General features: G+C 37.9%; 1 protein-coding gene across 5 annotated transcripts in view; it reads right to left on the bottom strand.

Moving 5' to 3' along the window:
- LOC137191923 (intermembrane lipid transfer protein VPS13B-like) overlaps window positions 1-16,665 on the bottom strand; it is a 343,015-nt gene that overhangs the window by 324,200 nt on the left and 2,150 nt on the right. For all 5 annotated transcript variants that reach the window (XR_010930464.1, XM_067602417.1, XM_067602414.1 and 2 more), the window contains exon 3: window positions 14,935-15,078. Coding sequence is in view for 4 of the 5 variants with exons in the window: in XM_067602417.1 (XP_067458518.1) it covers window positions 14,935-15,078 (144 nt within the window). In the remaining variant the exon portion in view is untranslated. The remainder of the gene's footprint in view (window positions 1-14,934; window positions 15,079-16,665) is intronic.

Here is a 16,665-nt window from a genome sequence, read left to right as displayed (position 1 = left end):
GTATTTAAACTGAATTGGTGTATTACTTAGCCTTGTTTTTCTAAGCAAATAAAGTGTGAGGCAGTATGAGATCAATAAAACAGAGATAAATTCTGAAAAAGTTCAGCTTACAGGAGTAACCAAATCCACCAAAAGATATAGCTACTTTTATGATTTTGGAGTCTGAAGTGTTTCTATTAATAATCCAACAGTGTGTGGTGAATTGCAGCTTAAATACCATATCAAAAACTTCTACATTTTAATATGTAAACATTCAGTAGTCAGCAACTCTTTAAAAATGGCAAGGGTGGATGATTTTTAGGACAGTTATGAAATGCACAGTTAACACAGTTACATAATTAACATGCTGCCTCCTGATGTCAAAGGCAAAGCTATAGTGTTCCTTATGTAGTCTTTCCAAGTCAATTATCTTTTGTGAAACCACATATTGCAACTGTGGTAAATACTCAGCACATACTGAATATTAACAGTAAGATAAACAAAATACTCCTGATTTTAAATGAAGGAGACACAGTCCATTAAAATATGTATCCAACTTGTTTATTTCATTAGAGTCAAATGAATTATCTGTAATCTGTGTCTTTCAAAACCTTCATACCTACATAATTGCCCGACCACATTAGAGAATAGACAGACTTGTGGGATTTCTTTGGAATCATTTTGAAAGAGGGCAACTTTTTACAAGGTCTGTAATAGCAGAAGTGTTACTAAGTACATGTTATCCCTGCAAACTGTTACAATAAAAGCTCTAGGTTAATTTTCCAAGCCTTCTTTCTTTCAGAAGCCCAAAATATAACATGTTCATTAAAGAGGAGGTTCAGGGGCATGGAAAAGATTCAAATGGATCTGCCAAAAGCAGACTGCACAATTACAAAACTATTTCACTCTAAAGCGGGAAGAATCACAACGACAGTACTGGTGATGTCATGCTGGAGATCTCTGCCAAGAGTGCCTCCACTGTACCCAAATCAAACTGGCTATGTTTAATATCTGCCTCCAACATGCCCAGAATAACAACAAAGGCAAACAGGGATCCCAGTTACGGACCAGACCCACAGGGAGCAACAGACGGATTTCTTGACGTCTCTGTATTTCGTTTGGACATCTTGTAGGGGGATTGTCCTTGCGTTGTCTTTACCTGAGAGGACACGATTGGTTACAGTTGTAGAACAGAACTGTAAAAATAAAAGATCTGTAAAACAAGGGCTTGATGTACAGTAAGTGCTACACGGTAAAACAACCTTAACTGTTAAGAGCAACAAGTCAAGCCTTAAGCTTAATGCCCTCTTCAAATGTCTTCAACACTGTATAGACATTTTGACAAAGGCCTGTTTTACAGCATCTTAGTGACATGGACCGATCAATGCCATTATTGTCCATTACTAACTGTGACCTGTTTAGGTGTATTCGAGCACTACTATAGACCTATTACATTCTGTGGTATTGATTTAAAACCTAAGACTTTTTCTTTAGTCTTATAAACAAACCTCAAGTAATACAAGCAGAAACAAATCTTGTGTTCACGCTACAGTAGCTGTTGCTGCTCCAGTTAAAGTGTGCATAATTCTCCATTAATCTAGTAAATCTCAAAGCCAGTGTATTCGTGCATGAAATCGGTTTCTTTGTTACAAAATAGCTTTTTTTTGCTGGACATTTACCACAACAGTAAGCAGGTCAGCAATAATACATTACAAAGCAAAGGGAGCTCTGGGGTCACTGCTCTTTCATCCTAGCTAACAATATTTGTTTTCCTCAATTGTTGTTCAAACAAAAGATTTTAAGTCATAGTAACTCCAATCCCAAGGCTTGATTAAAAGCCAAGAACAAGGAATTCAGACAGGCTAGTGACTAGTCCTGATGTAGGTGCCGTGATGGAATTTGGAACCAGGCTGAACAGTCTAAATCACTGCTGTCTCCTTTTTCTTTTCGTTGGAGCCTATTCAAATTCTGCCCAATGACCTCTTAATGTTAACACACCATGTTCTTGCTGGTGACCAACACTTTAAGTATCACTGCACCTGACACACCTGGCTGTATCACTGGTGAAAATGAGATAACACAAAGGAGGGAGGGAGAAAGGAAAGAGAAAGAATAGGAAAAAAGAGAAAGAAAAAGAATGGTTAAGACAACAAAAAGCCAAGACAGAAAAGAAGAAAAATCAGAGAGGGACAACAGGAAAGTGGGGGGAAAAAAAATCAAAAGAGAAGGAGACACAGAGAGAGAATGGGAAAAAGGGAGAAATTGTTCCTGATTTAGATCTGAGAGGCTCTGGTCCTTCAGATGTCTCCATCAGCTAACCACAAGCCCAGGCTGAGCATGTGAGGCATGCTGCTTACGCTGGCACAGCTACCCCCTAAATGCTAATAACTGCAATGTGTTAGCTACAATAAAACACTCCACACAGACCCCTGACATACACACACACACACACAGGCATGTGCAAAAGACACACACCTCTTAGTCAAGTCAACTATGTCTCACATATGGGATTTCCCAAACGAAGGGCAAGTTTTTAATTTAACCTGTTCGTTAATTTCTAATCCAAATAATCACTAGTTTCCTAGATATTTGCCAGTTATTCATAATGGAGTTCCACTATATGATCAAACCAGTCATTTTGCTTTATCAAATGAAATTAATTATTGATCTTTGTAAATGGTAGATACAATCAGCATCCTATAGAGATCTGTCTATCTTCTCTTTATTTTGGTTAGTTGTCGACAAATAGTTATCAGGACCTGATTTGACCATGAACATTGTTAACTTCCATCTCTCAGAAACTATGCCATCCCTATTCCCAGCTTCGCCCATCATTTCATATACAATATTAGGCACATAATACAAGACATAAGCACCCCTTGAACAATGTAAGCACCAGCCTCCAAGAACAGCACAAGCAGGGGCTGAGGCTACTCTGACAACTTAATTGCACATGTGAGGTGCAGCTGGAAGGCACGAACTGTAGAGGCCTAAGTGTTCTTGGAGAGTATCAATGTTCTGAAACCAGCAAGATAGAATAAATCAAACAGAGAGAAATGGGAGAGGACTTTCCGTCAATGTTGAGAAATACCAAAGCCATATTGCAGGAGGTTTGAGCACGCAAGCGGAATGCAGCAGGCCTCATGTTTGCATAGCTTTTATACACCGGGTTCCAAAGCAACTGAGGTACTGTCAACATTCATCAACTAACTTGAGAGATGGAAAACTGTCAACCTTACTTTGGAAACAAATCATTTCAATTGCGTCCTTGTAACATCTTGGAGCCATAACCCAGTCCTTGTCCATGGATCTCAGGTCTCTTATTGTCTTCATCAGTGTAATGAAAAGAGACATGCTTCATTCCTTAAAGGGGAACTCCACCAATTGTACACATCAAAGTCTGTTTAGGTCTTAAGGAGTACTACTGCATATGTGAAAAAAAGTTGTATAAAAGGCCTTTTGTGGCTCCAGAGTAAGCTACGAGAAGTCTGACAAATTGCCTCGGATGATGTCACTGATCTGTCTGCTGTCGAATTAAATACTCAGAACTAGAATTTGAAGGTTTAAACACGGTTTGAAAACTTGAAATGGGATTTGAACATTTAAAATTTGAACATTTATAGGTTATATTTCTAAGAGTCAGAAATTCCTTCTCATTAGTGACACCAGTGGCCATTAAGTGAGCTGCAGTCGACCATGACCGGGTCCTTCACATAGAAATCATTCCACAGGCTGTCACAGACAAACGAGAAAGTCAGGGAAGGTCTCATTTCTAAGTTATGTTACAACTCATTCACTCATTGGCAACAAAAAAAAAGCTTAACACTTGTAAATTGCTTCACAATTCTTACATATAGAACCTTAAATAATAATGTCTGTAATGTTACTACATTTTTATTTCAGAGTTTCTATACACAGCTTCAGATTTGAATCTCTAAACAGCGTGTTAAACCTCTGCAAGTCAAAGTTTTGTATTCATGCAAACATTAAAAGCAGTTACTAAACACATTCAAACCTTTAAACTTTCACATCCTATTTTTCACTTTTTAAACCATCTCTTTAAATCTCAAGCCTTACTCTTTACCTTTAAAGTATTAATTTCAGTTTGATTCAATGTGAATATGATTGTACCTCATACTACTTGCACTGTAACTCAACCAACCAGCATCTCATTATCTCTAATCTCTGTTCTGTCAACTGGAAGTTATAACTGTCTGAAAGTTTTTCTGAAAGATTTGGAGCCAATGCAACTCAATTATAACATGTAAGTTCAGTTCTTATCATGTTGGTCATTTTAGAGAGGCAACGTGGTCTGTGTCAAGCCAGGGCGATACACTCCTTAAATCTGCATGTTTATTATCTTTTCAGCTAACCATATGCCCTCTCCACACAATCTGCTTTTCTCCTCTCCCCCACCATGGAGAGTGACATGTTGTGCAATTATTCATATCACATTCTTCTTCTCTTACCCACACATTACAAGGGCCCTTGCCAGCCAAGATAAAAGCAAACACTACCAACTCCGGCACACTCTGGGGTACGTGGAATCTAACTCATATACCAACACACAAAGTAGAGCAGGGGAGCTACAACCGAACAACACTAGGATCAATATTCTTCTGGCTTAAAGAATCATAAAGCTTTACATATAAAATGTGTTATAATAGAATCTAATATAAGGAAAAATAAAACATTCACACTCTACCAAAAAGCTTGCTACTAGCTCTCCATAGGTAATTTAAGTGGTTAAAATGTCCTTCCTTATATGGCATTATCATTTCTATAATAAGAGTGAAATTATTCATGGGTCAAAGGGGTGAGGGTCTGCTAAATGGAGCACACACTCACCCTGAGACATAAAACACAGACCACCCACAGTTTGTGTAACATGGAGGCATACAGCCTACCTTTTGCCACTAAGAAATTACACACAAAGGCACCGAGTTACTGTGTTACTCCTTTTTGTGCCTTTCCGTCTCACTAAAAGTAAACTTAAAAAGTGAGATGTGTCCATCTCTATAAATATATTGAATGCAATTACAGGAAGAGAAAAAAAAGTAAAAAGTCAGATCTGGTGGCCTTACTCTGAACAACAACCAAAAAACTAAATCATTTTAACAGTGTCTGTTTAGATTTAAGAATTATAAAGCAAACCTAACTACAACACAATATCTTCCCAGAATTTCTGTCAGAAGAAAGTACTAATAAAGCAAACATTAACCTTAATTGCAAGGTATTCGTTTCCCAGACTGCAATATCACCAGGAGCACCCAGCAAATAATAAGCTCCACTGAGGGATTGCTGTAGTCCGGATGGCCTGAGAGCAAGGATTAAGCTGTGGAGCGGCAGCATCCTGCCCAGAATGTATTGATCACCACTTGACTCACTGGATGCAGGAAGCCGCTGGGTTTAATTTTTCCCCCAACTGCTTTCCTGTGTCTGAAGACTGTCTGAGGAGCTGAAGTAACCTCATCCCACCAGGAACCCAAACCTCAAAGACAAAGCAGTGTAACACTGTGGGTTGTGTATCGTTAGCTGACTCAAAGGCAATGGTGGCTGGCTGCAAGGCCTTCAGCTGGAATGACACAGTTTTGCTTTGCCTTCTGCAGATGCTTTAAATTAATCTGGAATGCCAAACAGAGACCAGTGCAATAGGTCACTCTGACGAAGCTGAGAACTTGAATGAGGGGACAAACAGATATAGCAAAGTGAATTACACGATTGGTTTGAGTCCTAGAATTATGATTTGTTGGAAACTATTTATTTGGCTTGTAGACTTTTTACTCAGCATGAAACAGACTTACTGACCAGAGCCTTGTTTCCCAAAAGTATCTTAAGGCTAACATGATCGTAAAATCCATCTTACGAATCTCCTTAATCTTAAGAAGAGTTTCCCAACAGCATCACAACTGAAGACACTCTTAGATATGATTGTGAGCTAACAACAACTCCTACCCACTTGTAGGAGGCTAACAGCATCTTAAGAAGCTCCAGCAGCTGCAGGAGGAACCAAAAACTATACATGTTTATTGCATTTTTAAGTCTATAATTTTATCATGAACACTGTTCTTTGTTAAGTGACATTTGATATAAAATTAATGTGTAATGTATAACTTAGAAAATAAGAACATAAAACTAAAATAACACATACACATTAAATCAAGAATTGATTTTAACAACTGATCTGACATTTTCTGTCATCACTGTCCCCCTCTCCATGCTCTCACCTAAAATATTCATCTCTTCTGGCTAAAATGACATTTTCCTGATGGTATATTTTCAGGTTCTGAATCTTCTCTTTTCATTTAATTTATGGTACATATGTTGTTTGCCACACGCTTACATACAGCAGGTCTAATACAGAAAACGTTTAATTTCTTAAACTGACTTCCACCCAGTAACATGAATAATAAAAGGCAGCAAGCTGGAAGCTGTAGACTGTTTACTGCACATTAAGCTTTCGTTTTCATACTGAACAATTTCAAGTATAAAACATTTCTTTGTGTAGTTCTTGTGTAGCAACATTTACGCTATGGGATGTGTGTATTTTCAATATATAACACGGCTTACGCACAGTCAAATATGCAAATTTTTATTTCAAATGTACTCAGTATCATCTTCAGCACCACGGACAGTCGACATTAAGAACGGTGTGCACTTTTAAAGTACTGCTTTGGGAACTGCGTGTAGAAATTTGTTTCTGTGAACACGCTAAGAAAATACTCTTAAAGATCCACTCCAGACATGTTTTAAGACATTTAAAAATACACAGCTTGTATTAATAATGTGTGTCTGATATGGTTTTTAAAAAACAAAAACAAAAAAAAAACTCCAATTACCCACATTAAAATGACACCTCCTCATTCTCCCTCATTGTACATATCAGAAGTTTAACTGCTGGACACAAGATGCCTCCTACTTCATTGAAATGACCATTCTCAGTGTATGCGCACTGGAGGCTTCAACTTTCTACATCAAACTTGTGTAAATGGTATACTGGACCAGGGTTGGCTCCCAAACTAGTTATGATGTCACAAATTATGCTCGTAAGTACACGCCTTAAACTCACATTTTTTTTTAAACATAGAAATTTTCCACTTTCAACAGATGAATGTGAAAACAGCCTTCTAGTGTCAAACTCTCACATACTGGCGGCTGTGACTCAGGAGGTAGAGCGGGTCATCCAATAATCAGAAAGTGGGCGGTTCGACCCCCAACCCCTCCTGTCCGCATGTCAGAGTGTTCTTGGGCAAGATACTGAACCGCAAATTGCTCCCGATGGTTGCGCCAGCACCTTGCATGACATCGGTGTGTGAGTGAGTGTGTGAATGGCTGAGTGAGCAGCAGAAAAACACTGTAAAGCTCTTTGGATAAAAGCACTATATAAATGCAGCCATTTACCATTTTTACATACATCATTCTGCACAGTGAAGCTCAAACATCCAACTGTAGGAAAAAGAAGAACACATTTTTGACTGAAGGGGGATTAACTTTTAAGATCAATTGTTATCAGGAAATGAAGCCCAGAAAATCTCAGCATTATTACAACATCCAAGCTTTCCTTATATATGAACAATCCTGTCACCAAGTGGGTTGGTTTGAGGCTACAAACATAGTTTGTAGGACCAAGACAGTGGGAACCTTCATCTCTGGTCATAGTCTCCACTGTCATCAGATCCAGTCTCACCCAAAACATCTCCCAGTCTTGCCAATATGAGTCAAAACACTGATGTTATTGGTTGACAATTTGTTAAACTTATGCACATCCCTGCGCGTATTTCAATTGTTAGAGGGCAAATTTGTGGATGGGTCATTAAACAAACAATGGACATGTGCTTTCAGGAGAAGTTTACATGAATGCCTGACAAACTATAAACACTCTGGAGCCTTCATCTTCATAGCCATGGAAATGCTGCCATTCTTAAGACAAAATGGTCAAATACAAAAACAAATATAAACGCCTACACACATAGGCCCTTTCCTAACCACTCCCGAGTAAATATTCTCTGATGTTTAACCTACTTTTGTCTCTCTATATTTCTCTTTGTCTCTCATCAGAACACTTGCTCTAGCTTCCAACCTGCCTGAGGAATCCACAGTGTGCCAACATTACTCCATGTTTTTATTATCAGTCAGAGATGGGTTTTGTTACTGCTACGAGGGGATGGATTCAAGGAAAATAGATTCTCCAAAGCTCCATGTCTTCACCCTCTGTCTCCTCAGTCCTGAAGACAAGGCCCCGCTGAGCTGATGATCAGACGGATTTATGGTGCAATCTCTGTAAGCCATTTGCTCCCTGCGAGCCGGAGAATCAAAGGCAAGATTTCCGGATGGCATCGGGACAGAGATTATCCAGTTTGTGCTATCTGATTGCAAACTCCCACAGGCTGTTTTCTTTTACTTGTTTAACTTTTTCCTTTGTGTTTCCTGACTTGTGAAAGATGAGAGTTGCACAAGCACAAACAGACTGGGTCTCATTCAGTCACAAGAGACTGTATACTATGGAGACTGACAGTGAAGGTATATTTGATTGCATAATAATGTACTAAATCACACTGACATTTTTGAATAATCTCGTCCTCATTAAAAATGAATTTTAGAGACTTTATTTACATAAAATGTGTTGAATGTTTTAATTGTCACTCTGTAACATATTCACAGTCTATCAACAAGAATTGCAGTTTCTTAATTTAGACCATAAAGTAAAGCATTACTAACACCACAACAGGCTACACACAGAAGGTGGTAACAGTCCATACATCAAAGGTTTCCTATTTAGTGGGTTGTGGATTCAACCCGAGTGGTGAAACCACACGTTAAAGCGTTAGCATCCAAAGTACAACAGCTCCAAAACAGGGAATCAACTGTGCATCTGAGGTCACCATGTTTTAAAACATGTGTGCAAATAATAGTTTGACATTCAAAAGTCATGTATCACATCTATACATTTCTGTTTAACTTCTGAAGTAGTAATTGCTTCTATTAAGTGGTAGATTTCGTGAAAGAATACCAACTTTGAGTTTTTAAGAATTCAAGACGGGGATCCCTAATTCACATGTATTACCCATTATTTAGGAGTAATGCTGTTTGGTGGTGTGAAGCCCTAAAAATAGTTTGGAAGGAATCTAACAGAAGAAAGGGCCTAGTTGGACCGTATGCCAAACCAACAAGTCTCAGAGGCACCTCCCCAAATCATCTTGAGGCAATGCATCAATCAGAACCTCCACATCAGTGGCAAATGCACTCAGCGGCCATAAAACTCCCAGATCAAGCAGCGAGCTGAGCCAAAACCAGAGAGGCTCTCCTCGGTAAACCCAAGCCCTTATCTTTGTCTCATAAAAAATAAAGAGTGCTTGGGAGTGTTACTGTAACTGCTGTCCAGCCAGTTCCTCTCTGTCTTTGCTGATCACACCTCATCTTCAACATCTGGAGCAGTTTACCAAGATGTCAAGAAGAAAAAAAAAATTTGCCCGTAATTTTGCTACATTACATCAATGTCTTTCATTAAGGCCTGAGTTCAGTTTTGCCTATTTCTGTTCATGTGCTACAACTATCTACAAATACAAGAACACAACTCCTAAAAAAAACACAAAAAAAATCTGAAGAGATTCTTTCTCCCTCCAGAGGTTTTAAGTATCTCTTCAAGAAGGGGAAGCTTGAAGGTGGTGATGCTTTAACCAAATGCTAAGCGTCAGACCGCAGACCCGTTCCAATCCCCGACATCTGAACTAAAAACTTTAAAAGGACCAGTGCATAAGATTTAGTGGCATCTAGCAGGACAGACTTGGCAGAAATGGAATATAATATTCATAAGTATGTTTTGATTAGTGTATAATCACCTGAAAATAAGAATCGTTGTGTTTTCCATACCTTAGAATGAGCCCTTTATATCTACACAGGGAGCGGGTCCTCTTCAACAGAGGCCACCGACATGTTGCACCGCCATGTTTCTACAGTAGCCCAGAACAGACAAACCAAACACTGACACTAGAGAGGGCCTTGTGTGTTTTTTACGAGTTTTGCGGCCACCATAGGTTCTCGTCCAAACTTGGAAGGGGAGGGGGAGGGGAGGTGTATTAATTTGGTTGCAAATCTGCAACCTCACCACTAAACGCCACTAAATCTTACACACTGGTCCTTTAAATGACCACACCACCTAATGACTCAAATATAGAAAACATTTCAAGAATGTGAAGAGTTTGGTATGTTGAAAATAGAAACAGTGGAAATGACTGCTAACCCCCTCCATGAGACTTCCATGGGGCAAATAAGATACTTAATGGAGACCTTATGAGTTCTATTAATAACTCCAGTTTTCATAGGAGCTCTGTATATAGACTGACAGATTTAAACCCACTGTTTCACCCTGTACAGCTCTTGACATTTTCAGATTGCTTTTTAATTTAGAATGGCGACAGATCAAACAGTTTATTCATATCAAGTAACTCAAGAGGGGACACATTGTGTGTGTCTTTGCACCAGAAGAAAGAAGTTGACTACTACAAAACCCTTTCATCCCCATGACCAATCTCCTGTTACATACATTGAGCTCTTACGCATAGATGAGGGCTTAGTTTAATTTCACATGGAGATGTCCACACTAATAATTCAATTCGTACATGAACTACAATCATTTGAATTCTTGGATTTAAACTGAATAGTAAAATATATGGGCTACATGTAAAATAAATTCGGAAACTAAACAAGGATGGTAGAGATTTGAAAACAGAGATACATGCTAAAAAAAGCATGTACGATGTCTAATCTTCAAATGATGATTTCTAAGCTTGCCTCAGAGCATCATGTGACTTTAGGACACAATAATACACATAGAGGAACCTATGTATTTTGTTTGTAAATGGCCTCCGGTTTGTAAAATTAATGTCAAAAACAAGTTGACAACTATTACCATACTTTCTGCTCTACAAGTCCTCATTACAGCTTATTTTAAGCAATTACACTGTCAGCAGGAGCTGTAATCTCCAACTGCTGCTAAACGCCCAAATTTCCACATTTGCTGGAAACTATAATTGTGAACTGCTCTTGGTGCTTTGCAGATGGGCCCTATTGAGCAATCTGAATATCCCTAATATTACCCAGTTCCTCTCGAGGGGAAACACGAACATTAAAAAGCTCCAAATAATTTTGGTCAAATTACACAACCCTTAATGAACTTCAAAAGACGTGCGGATGTTTTTACAGGCCAGTGCTCAAGCTTTAACTGTAATTATGAAAACAAACCATATTAATGATATAATTTATCATTTCCACACTTTGGCCGCAGAAGTCCCACCACAAAGTTCCTGTCTCTACTGGACAAAAGAATCTACTAAATTTAAAATGTAAGATTTTCCATACACAGATCAATTTTTCTGCTTCTTGAAAATCCTGTGGGCCATCACCCAAATTACTTGAGGGCTTCAGGGAGAACTGTCATAGCCCATGTTTTGCATGTACTTATGCCAAACTCCCTGCATCTCTGCTAGAACCTGATTAAAACTGGAGCAGGGCCTGACACGTATATGAACAGGATATGTTGTAACCCCCAGAGAAATATAATCTAGTTTCTGTGAGACTAATGTGACAAAGGCCCTCAGACCTTTTCCTTCAATCAAGGAAATCAGCTGACCAGAGTGGGAACCTGCCACCACAGAGATGAAATGGCCAATAATCCTGTTTTCTAATGTTCTAACTATGTTGAAAGTGCAATGAACATGAAATGAAGCTAATACACATTACCAAATGACACAAATCTAAAGGATATAAGGAAACTGGCTGCTTTTTCTTGGCTTACGAACACAGTAGTCAGTCGGGGCCCTACTGCCTCCCACTCGCATAGGAGAGAAGTGTAGCGGCTCATTTAAATTCCTCATGCTAGAAGGACTTCTGCTGTGAGTCTGGCTTTGCTCCAAATTATGTCTCATGGGTGTACATACCACTGAATAATTTGTCCAAACGTCATTTGCAATTCCCCCAAAATCTTTTCTTGACTGGAAGCCTTTACAAAACATCTGTAACAAATAGTTGTTTTGAGACTACATGTATTACACCGGTATCAGTACTGGTACATGACCTTAAGCTGTGTATGAAGCATAAAAAACAAGTTTAAATTTCCATCTAACTAGAAACCTGATCGCTTGAGCAGTAGCCACCTGCATAGTATGATATTTACCATTAGTTCTGGGCAGCTCAAGCTCATGTGTTACAAATCTTTTTGCCGCAGTCTATATAATTAGCTGTAATTGACTTCCCTTGAAATGTGTTTCTTCTGGGACATCTGGCCTTGAAACTTCAACCTTCCCATAAAGGGCCAGCACTGAGCTACACTTTCAATTTTGTAAACTGCATGGGTGGCAAAGGCACCAGGCTCTTCTGCAAAAATAAATATATAAGAAATATGTCATTCATATTCCACACTTCAAAAATGAAAATATTTATGACTAACCTAAATACAATAATATAAATATTTCTCTTAGGATAACTGATTTCAGATTTATGTCCATGATGATGCATGATAGGGATCAAAAAGTTTTAAATGATAAATTTACAAGGCTAAAAATCACACTCTTGTTGCTTAAGCATCCTGATCTGACAGAGATGTGAAACCATCTGTAATTATAAATTTTGTGACAGAGAAGCAGTGCTCACTGCTTGGAGACTAAATAAAAAAGAGACCAGTGACATGCTAAAGACAGACATGGCCAAATAGCAAACAGAACTAGTCAAATTTATTAAAGTCACCTGGAAGTTTTGAGTTTTCTGAATATTTCTGGTCAATGAAGCTCTTTTTAAGGAAGAAATGTGCTAAGTGAGAGTGCTTTCCTGAGGAGAGGTCATATTGACAAAGTAGAACCAACCATATTAAAATAACAGAGAAAAAACAACAATAAAAACAATAGCTAAAATAGGTTTTATCCTGAGTCCATCTTTTTTTAAATTAAAGGCAGACACATCTCTTGATAAACTGAAAGAGGACGTGTAAATAGTTAATTTTGTTGGTATGAATGAACACACACTTTCATCCCCAAACTCTGAAAAGTCCTTCTCATTGCAGACTATCGTTACGGCACTTTCTGTACACAACAGATTTTTTTTCACCCAAGAAGCCTTTGAAAATGTTGATCAAAATCCAAATCACTGTTTAAAAAGGCACAAATTCATAATTTCACCTACATGAGGCAGTGTTATCTTTGTTTGCCTTCCTATTGTTTTAGTACATTTCTCATCAGACCCAAATCATCAAGACTAATTAAGCATAGATGAGAAAGACAAAAACAACTGCTACTTAGCTGTGTCAAATTAGCAAGTTTAAACCCTGCCTCTGAAGTGCCTCACCACACCATAGCAAAATTGGAATAATATGGTTGAGCTCTGTCGTTACCAAGTGTGGCTGCAGTACAATATTCCATAACAAATGTTCCTGACTTAGCGAACCGAAACTCATATTTTCACTTTGATGCTTGTGTGTGGGGTAGATAGCTGTTATCATGCCAGCAGCAGCTCATTACAGATGGAAACCTCTGAATTAGAGTTGCACAGCCAAAAACAATGTGTCATATTTAGCTGAATGAGCACACCCTTGCCTAACAAATCAATGTGAAGAAAGAGGTGGTATGAGCAGTGGGATGTAAAACTCCTGAGGGCCAGATCAGTTGATGGAGTTGATTTAAGAATTTTCAGAAACAGCTGGAGTTAAAAACTGCAACCATAGTAAGTGCACTTTACCTGACACCCTTGCTCTTACAGTGTATTTAGAAAGTATTAGGACTATGACACAATTTTAACAGTTGTGGCTTCCAGCACACTGGATTTTTAATAAAACTAAATTCAGTAACTTTGAGGTTTAAATGCTAAATGAGTCTTAGCTGTAATTTGAGAATGTTTACATTCACATCAGATGAACAGCATAGATATTGCGCCACTTTTTATATGTAGTCTTGCAATTTTAGGGGACAGAAAGTAATAGGACGAGTTAACAAAAGCTTATATACATTCATTATATTTATCATTTGGTCGCAAATCCTTTGCACTTAATATCAACAAAGTCTACAACCCACAGACATTAGCAGACTCTTTGTATCTTCCCTGGTGTTGCTCTCCCAGCCCTGTACCTCCCTCTTTGCCTCTTGCTTTTTGCCTTCAATCTGTGAAACCTTGTCCAGTTGGATTGAGGTCATGTGTCTTATTTGGCCATTTAAGAACATTCACTAGCCATGAAAACTTCCTTAATGACTTTGTCCATATGTTTAGGTTCATTGACCTGCTGTGGGAACTATGTATGTACAACATGCAAAAATGGTTATTAGTCCTGTTTAACCAGTATGAATGAGAACAACAGCACTTTAACTTCATAGCAACTGTGTCTTCTTCTAAATACCTAGTTATGTCAAAACAATGAAAAACATAATAATACTTTCTAATTGCACTGTACTTAACAGCCTTCTTCTTTAACACTATAAAGAATACCTGTGACTTTTTCAATAAACAATATGTAATATTTAAACATGAGAAGTATTTGTAGATAACTGATGCATTTGCAGTTGATTGCTGCAAATACAAGATGACATTACTGCAACTTTAGGGATTCACCACAAATTGAAAATGAAATGGTTGTATTGTCTTTTCATTTGATTTTACATTTCACATAAAACCTGAGATTGTAATACGCCTTTGTCACAGCAACCCCACCACAGGATGAAGCTTGACAGGGTCAAAAAGTTCAACATGTTGCTCACAAAAAATAATAATAAAATGTTTTTTAAAAAGGCCTTTTTCCATTTAAAACAAAGGCCATTACAAAACTTCTTGGTAACACAGAGAGAAAAAGGAATGAGAGAGCTTAACTTTGGCATGAGGAAGAATTTCACATAAATAACAAGAAGATCTGGCCAGCCTTGTTTTGGCCCTGTAGTGAATTCGAGGATAACATGTTTCTCATACCAGTAAAGAACTAACCTGAGCTCCATCTCTCAGCTTGAGGATGCACTCCATGGTGTTGATGGTGATGACTACGGGCTCCGAGCCCAGCTTGGTCCACGGTACATGGATACGCAGCTCATGGATATGACCGCTCATGAATGTAAAGGGCAGCTTCAGCTCCTATAAATATGCAAAGACATAATAAAGATAAAAAGAACAGATAGCTATGAAACTATAGTTTGAATAACATGTACTATAGTATTACATCTGCCATACAGATAACATTGTAAAGGGCATGAGGCAATATGGTTGCTTAGACTAAAGGAACACTTGGAACCTTCATCCGTCCATTTCCTAAACTGCTCTTTGAAACTAATATTTGAAGACGAGAGGATAGTAAAAACAACAGCTACAGATTACATATTGGTCACGCTTTTAACAAAATCAGTCAGATTTTCTCAGAGGCAAAGGAATAAATGTTCTGCATCTTGAACTACTCTGTGTGAGAACATGAAAAGTCCCATGAAACCAGACTGCCTACACACAGACTTCACATGCCTCCTCGATAAATCCAAGCCAAAAAACAAATAACCAAACATATTTTTGAGGAAAAGCTGTCATGGATTTACAGCATGTCTGCTCGATAACTCCCACAATGTTTCATTTAAAATTACTCTTCATATTAAGAAGATTATCTCTAATTACACATTTTAAATGAGGTACTCTTCAAATTAACTGCAATAAAGAAAAGGCAAAGGGAGGACAATTGGCCAGGTTTTGACGTGGCATCACACATCAAAATCTTAACACAATTCCCACTGTTGGTTGGCTTAAAGCTGCTTCCAATAAGAACTTTCATCACAATCTCTGTTGGGTTAGGTAGTGTTTTGGTCTGCTCTTCAGAAGCAGTCAGAACCCGCTCTAGAGAAAAGAAAATTCTTTTAACTTGTGACAGATTGATCTAATCCAGACATTACAAGTGTAAAAAAGAACACTGTGTCAAAATAACACTGCAGACCAAAATATCGGAGTAAATCTATCAAACTTCCTCCAAAATGACACTAAAGATACTGTATCTGTGCTTGGCTAAACAGCACAGCTGTGGTTCTTTTCTCATTCTAATCAAGGCAAGACATCTTAGCTACACACACTGTAGCTAATATGTAGACAAACCTGAATGGAAAAATATGCTAGTGAGGGACATGCTTATCCTCCACCCATTGATTTATTTTATGTTATAAGTAAAACAACTTAAAATCTGACTTTACTGTAAAGACTTTCAGCAATGTTAGCATGGTCATGTTCACATGATTAGCCTGACAATTATTCATTTAAAAAAAGAGATGCTAGCCATTACTAGCTTAGCTATATCTTGTATGTACCTGGATGACCAATGTTAATGAATAAATGCAATAAACAAAAGTGCAGTAAACTACAAAAAAATCAGTACAAAAATAACAGGTATGAGCAAACACACCTTTAATCCCCTGCGGTTAAGATTAAGATGTGAAATGTAAATATATGTTTCTTGTTGATATAGAAAGAGATTTAGTATTAGAAAGAATCACAGCTAAGGATCATACCAGTGGCTAAGAACATGTGTGGATCAAGCAGTATGGACCATTAAGTGTCTATGGAAACAAAAATACTAATAATAAATAATAATATTTAATTAAATATATATAAATATTTATTTATAGATGTATAAATAATTAATATTTCTCCCACTAGCAGCACTGAGCAATAGCCCACAATTATGATCCATCA

This window comes from Thunnus thynnus, chromosome 10 (assembly GCF_963924715.1).
Source record: "Thunnus thynnus chromosome 10, fThuThy2.1, whole genome shotgun sequence".
Taxonomy (NCBI): domain Eukaryota; kingdom Metazoa; phylum Chordata; class Actinopteri; order Scombriformes; family Scombridae; genus Thunnus; species Thunnus thynnus.
This window is presented reverse-complemented; position numbering and strand designations above follow the sequence as displayed.